Below are 17211 nucleotides of genomic sequence, written 5' to 3' on the forward strand. Positions count from 1 at the left end.
TAAGTAACCCAGAGGTACAGCACCCGCTATGCTGCAAAACCAAAATCAAATACCACAGTTTTCCTACCAAGAATTCCCTGAAAGAATTCCTGTGCAGATTGCTAGAAACCAAAGGGACGTCAGATATAAGTAGGCTAAGCAGATCTTTAAAAAAGTTCCAGGCACCGCAACTTTGCATTCTGACTTCGAGCAGGAATGCAGTAACCACCTGTTTAAGCCTAGGTCACCTCCTTTCTTGAAAGGAGAGTTCCATCTATTTTTTCAAACACTAATTGGCAAAGGAGCAGCATTTTTCATAGTATGTAAACACTACTGGCCCGTCAAGCTTCAAGGTTATGCCTGAATTAGGAACTCTGGTGAGGTTGTACCAACGTTGCGACTCAGGTGTAGCCAGTATTTCTAACTCCATCAGTTTCTTAGGCTGTTGTAGGAACTTAAAAGCTATGCATGTTAATTATTAATATGCTATGTATGCTGGGGAATTTTTTAACGTCCAGGATGTTTATTCTGAATTGTGTGCATAGACCTTCAGAGGACAATTTAGACACAAGATCTATCAATAGGAGATTGGAGGTTTCAGAAACATACAGTGGGGTTCATGTGCTGAATGAAAAGTGTTTCCTGTGAGTTGAGGTGCTTTATGATACCTTGCCTAATCTCCCCACTGCTGCTCAGGGAGGGTGAAGGTCCATTATATGTATTCTATCTTTTCCATCTGCCCTGAAAGAATATCTTGTGGACATGTCTGATGGCACAGGATACCAGCATTTAGTCATCTGAATACTTCCAAATCCTTTTGCTGATAGGACACTGCCCAGAGAATGAAGTAAATAGGAACATGAAGGAAACATCAAAAATAATTAAATACATACTTTGGCAATCCTGGAACTTGATATCATATTTATAATCAATGTTTGTCTGATCAGTTCTTGCAAGAGGAATATCTTCATAGTGCGGTGAAGAAATGCTTGAGAAGTCAACAGTGGTAAATGGCTTTATGTCAAAGGAATGTGCATGATCATCCATTGCCGACAGATCCACTGGACTTATGCCAAAATTAATGGGCCAAAATGGCATTTCTGTGTCAACCATTGTAATCCCTGAAAACAAACAAAAAAAAGGAGACATTTAAAAAGAAGTTAGTTATCTCTGTAACGAGTTCAGGCCCATGCTGAGGTCCAGTTACCTCATGCCCAAAGGGTTGAGACACAAGCTCACGACCAGGTGTAGGTTTTAGCACAATGTTGAGGCTCTATCTATCATCATATACATGGGAAAAACAACCATCTGAATAATTATGAATGGCCAGATTAAATACAATTGCATGTTTATTGTATATTTTATAGAACATGTGTGCTTAAACAAGCATACAAGTCATTAAAAAGTGCTTAAAAACCCAATGATGCAAAATTAAAGCAGCATAACTGGGGCGGGTGGTGGAAATCTCCTTTTTTTGAGAGATAACACTGACTAATTGCACCTCTCAAGAGCATGCATATGAATAGAAGTAGAAGTCTTCCAGAATTACTTTTTCAGTTCTGCAAATTCTAATCCTCATTCTTCCCATGTGTCTGAAAAACTTAGGGATTTTTATTTTTTTAAAAAAAAGTAGTTAATAATGTTTTTTCCTCTAAATAACCAAAAATAGTTGAAATCATTAATCATTCAAGAGTCAAAAGTTTTATTCCAGAGTCTTAAATCCAAGGCTCAAGGAAATATAATTTATGGCTTTCCAAATTCCCTATGTATTTATGCAGATCTTGAAAGTAGTAAACAAATAAAAAGCCTCAATCTGCAAAAATCTTCAGCAAATCATGTGAATTTAGATTGAGATAAACCATGTGTTTTCACAACTTCTTCAGACAGCTTGATGAACCAAATTCCTTGATTTAAACATGTTTTTTAAAAGTGAGTACCAGCATATGTAAAACACAGTTTTATAGCTAGGATCTGTCTTTAATTTTCCATTATTTATAAAAAGAACAATCTAATCTAAAAATAGAAAAGAAGTTATGGAACTTGGTCACTTTGGCTGTTTAGTGTGGACTTTAGACCCAGTCAAGTAAGCAGCCTTTAACCTCTAGATAACAGGAAATTTGATTTGATCTGCATTGAATCAGAAGTACTCTGTTACACTGTCCAAGCTCTTGTTGGAAAATGACTATAGTGGAACAGATCAGCTCTACAGTATTGAGACCATCCTTTGTTTTGGCAGGCCTATGGGTAAGTCACACAGTGACTGTCCCCCCATCACCTAGGCTGAAGTGCTAAGCTGGCCATGGCTAGAAACGGTTACAGATCTCTTCCTCAAGAAAGTCACCATCAGTCTTCCACCTTTTAGGACTCACAGCACAACCCTCTAGTTCTTCTACCTTGACCACTGTCAGCAAAGGCTGTAAAACATCTTTCTTACTTTTAAAATCCAGGTAAGAAATTCTCAGTGCAGTGGGAACAAAAGAGATGCTACTGTATGCTCTGCTGCACAACACACATGCTGCCTCTAGTAGAGCGTAAGGGAAGCCTATAGCTCCTACATACTGCTCCTTCTATTACTACATGACCGAGAGAGTCCTTTAAAGCAGTGTTTAAGGGAGGACCATTGGCAACCCTGACTGACCGTCAGCCAGCCATCTACCTTCCCAAAGAGTTCAGCCATTGGGTGGGATGTAGTCTCATGGTGTCATCAATGAAATTAAGATCTGTCTACAAGATAATAACAGAATTTCTAACTGCCAGTAGTGAGTATTAGCTTTTGAAAGTACATCATAGGTTGGCGTAGTGCTTCACTGTTCTATGGTATCTTACAAGTCATTGATTTTTCTGTAAGCATGAATTGCAAACCCCTGGCCAGCAACACCATCTTACTTAGATTTCCAAATAGAGCAATAAAATAGAACTGACTTCTCCTTAAGGGTCTATTTCTGTAATTAACCAGACACATCATTAAAAAAAATAAAATCAACAGACATCCAAAATTTAAACATTGTCTCATATTCCTTTCAGCAAGTGACATTGATAGTTACACCCGCTCTGTACCTGGAGGGCTGCCTCGAGGGTGAAGAAGGAGGATGCCTGCAGGCATGGGCCTGTTTGTAGCCCAAGTTCATCAGACTCAATATGGCTGATCAGGCCATGAGGTTACTGTGTGCCCAGGGAACAACTGCAGGCAGCCATGTCATCAGGGGCACTTGCACAGACACCTCCCCTTGTGCCAGAGTGGCAGCTGAAGAGGCTTGAGTACACTCTTAGAGGCAAGTGCAAGCCTAAGTCACTCACTTATAGAGATACTTAATCACTTGCCACTGATCTCAATTTTTGTATTACACGCAAAGCAGATGTTAAAAATCAAGCAGCTTTCCTGCATCATCCATAAAACCTCTCCAAAACTACCTTCACAGTCTGGAGGTGTTAGCACTGCCTATTTCCCATTTACAAGACTTCAGTTAGCAAAACATGGCAAGTTAATGGTAGTCTGTATTTCACTTCACACCACAGCGAATGACTCTGATGTTTTGGAGAATTCAATTATATAGCAGGAGTAATTCTGTGAAACTGCTGAATGATTATAACACAGAGCATGCATGAAATTCACAACAGACAGGCATCCTACAGCTTAGGCTCAGGTGAGCACAAGGGCCTGAGGCTTGGCTTGCTAGGCCCAAACTCCCAAAGCTAAGAGGGTACAGTAATGCCTTAGCAGGAATTTTCTGTTTGCAGCACTGCTCACTTGTTACAGCAAAGTCTAACAATAATGCCAACACAGTTTCTACCACGGTAAAAGCATTTTGAGCCTAGAGCTGTGATGTTTTTGATTTTTAGTAGGTTCTAGAAGCAGCAAAATAAAAATATTAAAACTAATGTCATTTAACAATCACTTCATATGAGGGGTTATGTTTACTGCCTGCTGTTTTTTCCTTCCTGTTTGTTTGGGGTTTTTCTATGCATCTGTTCACTTCGCACATACATTCTGTATGCAGGGAATAGAGGAAATAAAAAGAAGATTACACTGAAAAGAAAAACAAGGAATTGTGGGTGCACCTATCAGCTACTGCAGGTCACAAAGCAATTCCCTTTTATGCTACTCGTATTTCTGCTCTGAGATAATAAAAACTGGAATCAGCAGCCATTTACGATTCTTTCAGAAAAGCCCTATAAACTCCACCCCTTCCAGAGGTTAACATCCCATGACAAGCCGTATCACCTCTTCTGATCTTCAGGCAGCTAAAAGGCTTTGCTGAATTGTTCCACTATGAAAAAGGTCTACTTTTAGTTCTGAACCATCCTTAAATTGTTCAGAACTTTGTCTAAGTTCTCCACAAAGGTACCCAGCCATGATACTACACCTGTACACGTACACCAAAGTGCAGTATCTGAAGCCTTGTGTTTAAGGAGAAGTACCTCACATGGATTGGATTCGCTCTGCACTACAACAGGTTCGCATGTACACATTTTACTGCTTCCCTTCCACTGAAAAGGGTGAACTTTGGCTTTACTGTGAATATGAATTGACACAGCCACAGCTCTCTAATTTACACAATCTTCACTTCCATTCCCAGTCTAGCCTGAACCCAGACTTTTAACCCAACCACAGTGGAGACACATTTTGCATCTCAGGCCTCAGCATCAAGGAACACACCCCTCTTCTGAGGGATTAACACTGCCCAGCAGCAGCACCGCAAGGCAGTACGAGGGGTGTTTCTGTGTGTGTGTGTGCGCATCTCCAGGGGAGAAATGGAGACCAGGCAGCTTCTGCTTAAGTTTGGCTTGCCTCATTGCTGCATAAAGCAAATGCTGTGCTTTCCCAGGACTATATTTCTACTACTCACTATGATGTCTAAGCAAAAAAAAAAAAGTGGTAAAGGATTATTTTCTTACTGTATTTTGTGACAATTAAAGGACTAAAATGTTTGACTTTCATTAAGCATGTATATTTTTTTTAAACCAAACAACCCAGAAAGGCAGCAACATGACCAGGGGCAAAGATAAACCGATCAATATCTATTTTTCAAACATGCCAATAAATTCAAAGTTGATATTGGAAACTTGAAGATGTCAGTGTGATAGATTCTGTGTTATAAGTATATGTAAGGTCAAACTCGTCACAAGACAGCTGGTTTGTGCTTCTCTCTCTGCATCTGGCTAACAAGACACGTATTACAGCATTTCTATAGCTAGCTGTCAGTTATCCTATGACTGATAAGTCTTTGTCAAATTATGGATATCCTGCTCAATTTAATAAAGTTTTCTATTACACTGGAAACAAAATTAATTTTACTGTTCAGCTCACTTCATTTTATAAACACTAGCATTAAGAAAACCTCTAATCTGCTAGTTCTATTCTTGCATTATTCAAAATTAAAGGCAAAAATTGTTCCTATGTTTAATAGTTTACAAATATTTCTATTTTGCATGTACCTTTACTTGATTTCTGCTGTGTAATTTTACTTTTTCCCTTCCCATGAAAGATGAATGCCAACATTTTCCTCCAAAAGACCTATAAATTAATTCTAGTCCTCACATGGCTTTTTAAAACGTCCAAACCCACCAAGTCATCCAAAGCGTAAGTCCAATCATCAGACTACTCCAGAATTCTTTCATAAAACTCCCACATGCTTATGTGGCATCCAGAAATAAAAACATAAGTAACATTGGCTAAAAATATTTTCATGCACAAAAGTCATTCCCAGCCAGCAAGAGATGGCGCAGGATGGGAGCAGAGATGCTGTTCATGTAAAGACAACTGAATATGATTTCACGTTCAATGAGCAAAAAGACCAGAAGTGAACAAGAGAATGCTGTTGAGATAACATTGAGATACGAAACTAGTCCTTACAACTCCCTTTACTTGTATTTAATCTCACAGAGCCAATTGCAAGCTCTTATCTACAAGGAAGTATGAGAAGGCACATGAACTCATCCGATACACGTATGTATCGACCATCGGCCAGAGTTGCAGCTCACAGGTAGTTAACCTGGTGAGGACTGTGACAACTATCACAGCGTTAGTCACCTTACCCCATGTAGTAGCAATTGTAATTAGAATTGATTTCCCCTTCCTAAGAATGTTATCCAGTGCATTTTTTTATATTGGGGAAAACATAAAATAGATTGCCATGGTATGAAAAACATCTTGGATCACAAGCTATTCTTTACCATAAACACTACCTGTGCTCAGTTAACCTGAAAGGCCTGTTGCACTACATTCTAGACACGCTCTTTCCAGACAAAACTACCAAAAGACGACCCTAGAGGTATTTAATGAAGCAACCAGAACATCCTAACCTCAAAGGAGTTACAGAAAATTAGAAGGAAAAAAACAACAGTTAAAGCATCTCAGCTTTGTAACATTACTAAAAATCAGAGCGATGGTATAACTATACTCCATGGACAGGTATAAATACAGACACATACATACACGATGTAAATACTGGGTTTTGTTTGGTTTAATTAAAACATATTTCATGGAATAGTTTGAATTTCATCTCATGTATAAATACATCAAGTAAAGTCACATGCTAGTGCTCCAGAAATTAATGGGACTTTTGCCTATTAATTTAAAGTGGGCTCAGACCATCTATGAAATGATGTCCTGTGTAAGCTGGTGAAGATCACACAACCGTCCTTAGCTTTTAAGAAATTAAATTTAGAGATGGTGAAGGGTCAGCTTCAAATCCCCATTTTTAAAATTTATCTACTTTAGAGGAGAAATAAAATGCTTTATGTATCTTGTAAAGACACATCTACCCTAAATGACAGAACCACATCAACTGAATTAAAATCCTTCATCGATCTTTTAGAAGACAATGCTGCCAAAGGACCACAAGAAGAGAAAGGACAGTCTTGTGATGAAATGATTGCGTTGCCCTTTCAATAACTCTGTTCTTTCATTGCCTCTGACACAGAAATTCTGTGTGGCAATGGACAAGTAGTTCAAGCCAACATTTTCATCAGAGTTGTTTTCGGGTCCTAAATGTGAGGCATAGGGTCTGGTGATACACAGTGTTCAGAAAGGAATTGGCTGATGTCTCTGGGAAGTGGAGATGGCTGTCAGTTCTAGGAAGACTCAGAAAAATGGTATCTCTTTGTCCCATCCATTGCCCTTCTGGATATTTAGAGAAAATTGCTTCATCTTACTGCTTTTACCTTTTCTGGGGTATGTGGGGAAGCAAGAAAAGCTACTACTTAGACTTTTGTCTCAGTTCAACTTGGGCAGTGAAAATATATTGTTCACACACATGGATAGCATTACTCCACATTTTTTTAATATTCCTTATTATTTCTGAGTGCAAAAAAGCTTTAGGCTTAGTTTTATCAAATTAATCATTAATACATCATGAAAATTATGTATTTTCATTCAAAGTATCTGTCATTATAACAGACTTTAAACACACATCATTCAAATAAAATAAAGGCAATTTTGCTTTAGATGAATCAAAGTATGTGAATTTTTCCCTGTATTTCAAACTGACTCAAAGCTTTTGGTCACAGTCCATTTAATACATTAAAAAACTACTGTATCGTCTGCAGGTGCTTAAATCTAACTGCTGTTCCCTAAGGTAGGGCCGGTATCGCTCTGTGTTCTGTTGCTGCAAAGTCAGCAGAGGGAGCACAACATAACTAAAACACCCCTCTTTCCAAGAACTCTGCTGACACAATCAGGGATGCTCTTAAACAAACAAACAAGCAAGAAAGTACATAAAAAGAGCCTCGCTGGCTGACACCCCCGATTCAGGGTTTGACAAGATCAGTAAATTTCACACTGCAGCAAGGAAAACAAAGGAACAGCAAAACCCCACAAAGACTTGCTTTAAAACTTCTGCTACAGGATTTTGTATTGTTGTACTTGCAAGAAGCAGAGATAAAAAGGATGGGATTTTATTTATATCTGTGCATGTGTTCAAACCATTGGTATAACTCAGGACAGAAACTGTTTCATTTACATGATGAGGTGTGCACCAAGCAGCAATACAGTTCTCCAAAGCTGCCTTTTTCCAAGCTACAGATTAGAAGCTGCTGTGATTGTGGGAGAAGGATCTGGGCTTGCTTAGCCAACTGACAGAATGAGCACTGACAAACTTTTGCATTGTAAATTCACTTGGGTTTTGAAAACTCTGTATTGCCTTTGAGCATTCCTACCCTAGAGCTGTGCATTGTGGCAGGAACAGAAGTGCTTCTGCATGCCCCTTGGAGTCAAGCACGCTCCTCCTGCGTACCGCTGCCTCAGCACACCTGATATATTTCTCTTCCAAGTATGAATTTATCAAAAAAGAAAAAAAACTTCTATGGATTTGTTTCAATTAGATAACTCTAAACTAAAATGTTTCCTCAATTTACCAGTAAACCCAAAGGAAATAGTGTCCCCTAACAAACCTGGGGTGTCAAAACCAACTCCATAACAAGAAGTGACTTTGTGAAGAGTTAAGTTCATAGCTGATTTGCTGCACTGCTTTTAATGTCAGCCCTGACTCCAAGCACAAGATCAAGACAGTGGCTGACATTTTCTTCTCTGTTCCTCAGATCCAACCCTCAAGCCATCTAAACATGGCCCAAAAATGAACATGTCCATTAAGAAAGATACCAAATATATGCAACAAACAGACAATAAACTTTTAAAAGGATGGGAACAAACTTTCCCTCTAAAAACAAATCTAGTGGTTCTAATCGAAATGGTTTATTTCCATCTTTAAGCAGAGGAGGAGGGATGTATCACCACGGTGGCAGGGTGCTTCCAACAAGCACACCTCAGGGGTTAATCACTGAGTGGGAGGAGTACGAGCTTAGGAAAGTCTCCTTTTACAGTCTGCTGTGCTAACCTGCAGAACCAGCACAGGACCAAAATTCTGATAGCAAAGAAAAAAAAACAACCCACCAGAAAAAAAGAAAGCAATAAGCTGGGGCCAAGTGGAATGTGAAGGGCGTGACAGCAAACCAGATACTCCCAGGAATGTCTAAACCACTGCCACCAGATGCAGGTTTGTCACATCTCTGCAATGATGCAAATGACAGAGGAGCATTGAAGACTGGCTGGCTTCAGAACCAAGCTGAGAAACCCAAGTGATGCAGAGAGCAGCGACACCGAGACCCTTCAATAAGCCAAACAGAAAGGCAGCCCATTCATCCTCTCAGTAAGGATGCACTGTCAAACATCAGAAGAAACTTGAGAATTGGTGTAAATCCAAACACTTGAAAAGGCCTAAAGCAGGCAGCTCATAAATCAGTGGGAAATATATTTTAGTCCTATAACTGAATTATAACTACAAGCTGTGATCACTAAAAGCATGCTTCATAAAATTTACTACAATGTAGCTACAAATAGACAACTCCCTCACCCCCTAAATCCCCCCTCCCCCCGCCCCCCCCCCCAAAAAAAAAAAAAAGAGTCAGGGAATAATAGAACTGTTCACTGTAAAATGTATTTCTATTCCGTATGGAATTCACACACAACGGTAAATGGCCTGGGTCCTTATTTGAAATAGCAGCATTTATACCCTTGCACGGACAAAGGTCATTGAGAATATAAATGCAAGTGGGAAACAAGTTCAAAAATGCCACAGTCTACTCAAATATGCTATAAATTCTACTATCCTACTTTAATTATTTAATGCAGGGCTGTTGCATTCTGATACTGGATAGGTGTCGATTAAACTTTAAAGTTATTTTGAAATAGAAAAATTGATTGCAAAGCTGTGCTCAAATAACAGCACAAGTAGAAATTGAGAACATTGGACAATGGAAGACAGTTGTATAAGAAATAATTATCTGAAAAACTTTGCAGGCAAACAGCTAGCTCAGATTTAAGTGGAACAGCAGTTCAAAATCAAGGAGAACATAACTAGAAAACCCTGGAAGTGACACTGTCGGGCTCCCGGCGGTGAAAGACTGACTGCACCAGAAAGGAAAGTGTTCTGCTACTGCCCCAAGACTGACATCACGCTGAGCTGCAGAGATAAACTCTGCCCTCTTAGCGCGGATTCAGACTTTGTGGGAAAGGACCCTCAAACTGTTCTTAGAAACACTTGAGCAGGAAAACCACACAGTTGGCTAGTGACAGGCAGCTGCAATCCGTGCTTTGTGGGGTGCTGTCTATAGAAACTGACATTAATCCTGAGGAAAGATTTATCTTCCGATGCTTTTTGTTCAGAAGTATCTTAAAAATAGAAATGACTCTTATTTTGTTCCACTAAAGAAAAAAGATCCAAAAGCATAAAAATCTGAAAAATAAGATACTATTGGATTGCAAGTATAAAAATCAGAATAAAGGTCTCCAGAATTCTAATGGGCAAAGTTCATATATGGGTATTTATTATATGCCTATTTGCCTTAGTAGAGCTCAAATCTGATTCATTTTGGTTTTGAGGGATTTGAGGAAATGAGAAACAAACAACACTTCTCTAACTTGCACTGGCAATATTGTAAAACTATCTCATGACATAAAATGTAGGCGTTACTCTTTATGAATCACTGTGATTTAAAAAAAGGATACTGATAGATAGGCAATGAATCACATTTGATTTTGTAATCAAAAAAAGCTGGCTTCTTAAGAGAGACCTTTGCCCCCTTTGGCAAAGCGTGACAACTACATGTGCCAAGCTACTAAGGAGTAGGCTTCCCATCTAAGTGGCCCCGCTAGACTGAAGGAAGTAATTGATTTTAAAATGTACCAAACCATGCTGTGCTGTATACAGGATCCCAAAGCTTTCTCAACTAGAAGTCACAACACAACTGGAATGGAGAGAGGGGCGCCGTTCCCAGAACTGTACATGGCTCCGAGACTCAAAGTACCTTTTGTAACTGTCTATAGCAGGCAGGCTTCGTGTCGCTCAGGTCATAGTCTTACTAACTATGGGAAATTCATGTCATTCAAAAGCACTTCATATTTGGGCAGTGTTTTTGTTTAGTGCCCCTTCCGCCCCCCGACTCAATAAGAGAGAACCATCTGCTAACAGATTCTCCGAAGCTGGATTCTTGCTGTGCTAAATAAGGTGACTAGGCCACTGCTCCAGAAATCTTCCCATATAGCCACATATAGATGTACAATCAGATAATTTTTACTTAATTTAAAAAGATGATGTCATAATGCATAATAGGTATAAGCCCTTGTTATTAACAATAACAAAACCAGAAATTGCCAAGTAGTTAAGAAACCTTTTCATTCTCTTCACTTTGTCTGATGTGTAAATTCAGCACATGCCATTACAAACATTTTAAGAGAAATTTCCACGTTCAGAAGTGTCATCTGAAGGCTTGTGCATAACCTGTGACTGTGCTTTCCAATCTCAAACTTGTCTTGAAGTCAATAGAAAAGTTTATAGCTTGTGTTTAAGCCACAGTTAAGCAAAACATTCATGTATATGCTTTAACTTGAATAGTGTATTATTGCTCACACGTGCTTAAAGTTAGAGCACTGAAGTTCCATTCCTGGCTATGGAATGCCTTATTTAGCTACATTTAGCATACAGTATTATTACATTACTTATCATAAACATGAATACACAAATAAATCAATGTATTATGTTATGAAAAAAAATTTTTACTGAAAGAGTTGTCAGGGCCTGGAACAGGCTGCCCAGGGAGGGGGTTGAATCACCATCCCTGGATGTGTTTAAAAAAAGGGTTGATGAGGTACTTAGGGATATGGTTTAGCATAGGACAGGAACGGTTGGACTTGATGATCTTAAAGGTCTTTTCCAACCTTGTGATACTGTGAGTTGCAGTATAGATCCATAAGAAATTAGGTTATTATAAAATGCCATATATTGTCTGTAAAATTACTGTTTCTCACTAACCACAGTGACAAGACTGTGCCCAGAGTTAATAAAGTAAACTCAAAGCCACCACGAAACACTAGTGGCAATGTTCAGCCAGACGCCTACAGTATGTTTAAATAGGAAACATCAATGTCCCAAAATATTCAAGTATCATAGAAATGCTATCTGGTAAACCTATACTGTGTTCACACATAATTCATTACATAAAAACTAGCAAAATTCCTCCATTTCTTCTTCAGCCTTTGCAAGATTACCTAAATTTAAACATGTGGTATGGCAAAATACACAAGAAAAGATGTGCAAGCACTGCAGCTATTTACAAGACAATCAATCTTATGCTCCATTGCTTATTTGGTTTCATTACAGCATTATCAGTATGTCTTTTAATGTAGTTTAAAATACTACTCATGGACTCTAGAATTTTTTAAAAAGTGCTTAGTTGGTAATTATCAACTCAGGTACTCACTTAGGAAGAAATTTTAGAATAGATGTATTCATTCTGTGATGCAAATCTGAATACAACATTTGTATTTCATTTTGAAATGTTAATCAACTTAATAGTAAATGCTGTATATTATGTGCACAGTTTCCAGATTATTTTTTTTTCTTCTAAGACATCTTAGGTGCAATAAATTTTATACAAACACTGAAAATTTAAAAAAAAATATTGATACCTAAATAACCACATAAGGCTTTCCCAATCCACTTACTACTAGTAGAGAATTTATTCAGATCTTTTTATGGATTCAAAATACTGTTGGTAAGAAGCCTGGGACTTTTTTCTTTCTTCAGACTCTGTCATGTCAGGGCTTTTTAATGTTCACAAAACAGTAAACTTAAGTATTGTTTCCAAGAGATGAGCTAATAAGGCATACAACTGTAATAGAGCAAAATATACTCATTAATATCCTAAATGCAGTTCCCTGCCATGGCAAAATACTGAATACTCCCACAGGAAGAGGAGGAGGAACAAATGCAACATGGGTTTAAACTCATTCCTTGAATTAAATCCCACTTTTAAAGTTTTTCCTGGCAGTCAAGTACATAGCAAATTATCCATAAACATGCTTCTCTCATATCAGGATAGGCTGTTTTCATCACAACACTGTCATCTTCTAAAATGCTAAAAATGTAAAATGTATTTCAAGATAAGACTGTATGTAGGGCTCATATAATTTGATTGAGATTTTTTTTTTTATTTAGAATCACTTAAAATATTTTAACATATTGGACAATCACTAAAGTCCTAAAAGCTAAAAAGCACCATGTTGGAAAACTTATTCATTAATGTAAACATGCTTAGCTCTATTTGTACATTAAACACAGAATGTAGTTCAGCATGACAGGGAGAACACTTCCTTATATATAATTTTTCTTATCTATAATTATATATGATTTCTGATATATGCCAAGATAAGATAATACTTTGTATATGTGCATGTGCTGCCACTAAACTCTGTGATGCAAAGCTAATTCAAACACATCAAAGCTTGACAAAGTAGATAAATAGTACCATAAGGACTTATTTAGCATTCTCATCTTCTAGATGCCCCCCAAATCAATCCAGCACAAAAATATGTTCAGAGGTTGTGTGCAATACAGTTATTTACACAGTGTTATTCAAGTGTATTTTCATCAGCTGCTGAAGCTGCTCTAGCAGGCACTTCTAAACTGGGAAGGGTACTATCAGTGATAGGCATACCACTTCAAAGTGCAGTGATGCCCAACGCAGAGCTGGAAGACCCTATTCTTTACCCCACCTCAATCGTTGCCACTGCTCTGACAAGACAAACAGCAGGCAAAAGAAAAATGGGTTCCCCACTTTGATTTTATATATATATAAATAGCAGCACACCTCATACCAGCCTACGGTAAGAGTAGTCCACTAAAATAATAGAGAGACATGAACTTTTGTAAACCTACCATCAGTTGCACAAATGTATCTCTTTCATCTTTTAAATTAGCAAAAAAAATTCTCCTTCTCAACTGTACAAACTAAGCAGCATATAACCTGCTCTGCCACTTTGCAGCAATAGAGCAATCTCTTGTCATCTGACTACTGTACTTTTGACCCTCCAAAATATTCCCAACTAAAATATGTTGACATGTTTTTACATGTGATTCAATAATTATTGTTCTCAATAGGGTAGGATATTATCACATATTTAGATCAGTGTTCTTTGCATCTCATGTACTCCATCTTTCTAAATATTAATTTTTCCAGATAGCTTTAAAACTATTCCATCAAGGAGACTTCAGGCTGCCTACATGAGGAGTGTGGAATCGGGTCATTAGTAGGGTAAGCTTGCTTTTGTAACTGAAATTGCAACATGGTGCAACATTGTGAGAAGTATTTAATGAACACCAGTAAATTAATCACAAATTACGCTCTAAATTTAAATTACCTTGAACAGTTCCACTTCTGAATCTTCTCTTGGTCTACAGTGTCAAGGGAATCTTCCCCATTCTTGGTTTTTTTTTTGGGTGGTCAGTATAAAATGCAACATAATAGAACATTGTATTCTGTATTTTATCCCAGAAGAAAAAGAGGTGGAAACTTTCTGAAGGAAATTTAGCACTGAAAACTATGATAAGAGCTTGATACAAAATACATAGTTTAAAGCCTGCATGTGACTAAATAATAGCAACCTGAGAAAAAAATACTCAAGTATCAGCTATAAAACCTCAGTTAAGTTAACAACAGCTTCCTTCCTTTCATGTTACTGTATTTCTTTCTTACAGGTGGAACTATAGGAGTTTCACTGGGAGTTTTTTTACTTGATATATTTCAGAAAAAATTCTGGTAGACTGGAATTTAAAGCTGTAATAACTACCAAATACAGAAGAACAACCAGCCAAACAAACAGAGCCCAGGATCAGGGTTATTGAGACACAGACAATACCAAGAAGCCCCCAAACAATACTGCATTATCTTGAGTTCTAAACTAAATAAAATGGATTAAAATTACAAATTAATGAGCAAAGAATTTCCCTAGCAAACTATTAAGTAGTCCTGTATGTCAGCCTATACATAGGACAAATCAAACTATTTTTAGTTATGTCGTTTCCATTCCTGACATCTAATACTAATAAACAAAAGTAGTTTTACCACTCAAAAAGAAAATATCACAATACATGTATTCAGGTAACAGATCATCAGGGCAACATTATTTGATAATTCAAAAAAGAGGTTGCATGCTCAGTTGTTACACCAGGTTATTATTCAAGCTGCCTGTCATCCACCCCTCAGTACCTTTCTGAGAAAAGGCCCCATCACAAAGCTTTCTGGGAATTGGACATAAGTCTGGGAGTGGCACAGAATTTGATGGAGATAACTCTTTTCCAAAAGTACTTTTCATGGAAAAAAACCCCACAACAACAACAAAAACCCCATCAAAATGCCTTTCTCAATAGGATATAGAAATAACATTGAAAACTCTGTGTGGAAGTGGTATTTGAACCTGAACAAAAAGATGAGAAAAAGTAGACAAAATATTTGTGGGTAAAGAACACAATTTCATTTTTATTTCATTTCAACAATAATTAAGGCACTCCAAAAGAACTTAAACATAACCTGAATAACGACATGTTAATGCAAAATTCTACAAATTCCTGAATCTGTCACTGATGCGAAAGCTTCCTGTATAAGATCAGTAATAAGAGATTTGGCACGGCTTGGATTTTGTAATGCACATGAAAAGTGAAAGGACAGAATTTCTTTGATCTTATTTTCTGTGGGGTTATTCTTCCTCTATGCTATTAATAACCTAAGAATATGTCTATGACTTGGCCCTGCTTTTGTCAACCTTTCTCTTTTGAAGTAAAAGTTTTCTAACTTGCCCATTATTGCACACAACTCACTTTTTCCTTCCTACTGCGAACTGTACGTCACTCCTGCATTTCCTATCAGCCTCATTCATCCAGAAAGCAGGGTTTATTTACATTGATCTTTAAGCAAACATATATGCCTGGCAGTAAACAGCACTCCTTTAACAGTCCAATGGCTTCTGCTACTGTGCTTTCCCTCTGCAATAAACTAACGTTTTAAAAGTGGTGTTTGGTGTTACTCTGCAGTTATTAATATCGGTGATCTTTAGCCCGCAGTGTCCGTGCACAGCGAGTCCCATTCTTGTCACACACTTTGACACTCAGTGTCAGCATAGTTTTCATCTGCATAGTGCCTGCATAACTGTGCAAATCTTTCTATTAAAAGGAAGATGGAAACTGGTGCTGCTATTTTTAACAAGAAATTTTCAAGAGTTAAAGTGACATCATTTTAGGACACCAAGCAAAGTCGAATATCCACAGCTAAGAAGAGTTTACTGCTTGGAAAAGGTTACAGTGTATTTTCAGAATTGTGTTATTTTTAACAATTAATGCTAAACAGTGATTGTTGCAAATTTCTTTGCTTTCAGCTATTAAAAGAAAAATCTACCAAAGTTTGATCATTAAAGAGTCTGAACACACTTTGTATCTTGCACATAGATACTGTGGAGAGCATGAAGTGTCTGATAGCTCTAAGACACAAAAACTCTGTGTGCCTGCATCATCTATAATCATACAATTTCAGATCCTATGGAGCTCTGTATATGAGATTGACAATTGCCTAGATCCTGGTTCACGCAAACTTGCCTGTTTTCTTTAAAATTATGAGTTGCCATTCCATTTCTATCTCTGACAGCATTTGCTAGCTTCAATTGAGAAGAGTGTATAATCAAGTTCTAACTCTGTGGCAGTAAGATTAATAATTATAGGGTTATGCAACATTAACAATAGTGGTACAAACAAAGCAGCTATGTTAAAATTTAACAGCATTAAAAACAGAGGAAGAAAGAGATTGAGAAGATCTCAGTTCCCTTCTCTGTCTTGCACTTGTAATCTTGTTTTTTCCATATTTAAAATACTTTAAGAATGTCTTCGGTGAGTAAGCTAAGAGGACAGCTAACAGCAAACCTTCCAGTTTCACGACATGACGTATACTCCACAATTCCAGACAAAAACACATATTTCAACACTTATATTACAAACTTATATTTATAGCTACCTTTTTTGCATATTTTCCTAGAACTAACTTTCTGGAAAGTTATTTTCTGGAAAGTAATTACATGCAACTATATGTCTTTAAACCAAATATGCATGTCACTTTCACTTACACACCAGAAATTATACCCTGGAATTTTGCCCACATACTCTGGGATGCTCGATAATTCAATTGTTTTAACTCTGCTATTCATCTTTAATTTGGACAGAATATCAAGTCAACTTTGCAATAAGTTATATTGTTATACCCCATTATTTTTTTAAGAGGATTCGTTTTCTAGGCAAGCTAGTTTGAAGAACTAAAAGTTATCACTGTGACTTTTCGTAACCCCTCAAACAGGTTTACGAACAACTAAATATCATGTGGCTCTGGTATATACTGAGAATAATTTGCTGTGACTTT

General features: G+C 37.5%; 1 protein-coding gene across 1 annotated transcript in view; it reads right to left on the reverse strand.

Moving 5' to 3' along the window:
- Positions 1-17211, reverse strand: part of PPARG (peroxisome proliferator activated receptor gamma) — a 57419-nt gene that overhangs the window by 22629 nt on the left and 17579 nt on the right. The window contains exon 2 of the mRNA XM_084269470.1: positions 873-1100. Within this exon, the coding sequence (XP_084125596.1) occupies positions 873-1092 (220 nt within the window). The 5' untranslated portion in view covers positions 1093-1100. The remainder of the gene's footprint in view (positions 1-872; positions 1101-17211) is intronic.

Source organism: Gallinula chloropus (assembly GCF_964237585.1).
Source record: "Gallinula chloropus genome assembly, chromosome: 12".
Taxonomy (NCBI): Eukaryota; Metazoa; Chordata; class Aves; order Gruiformes; family Rallidae; genus Gallinula; species Gallinula chloropus.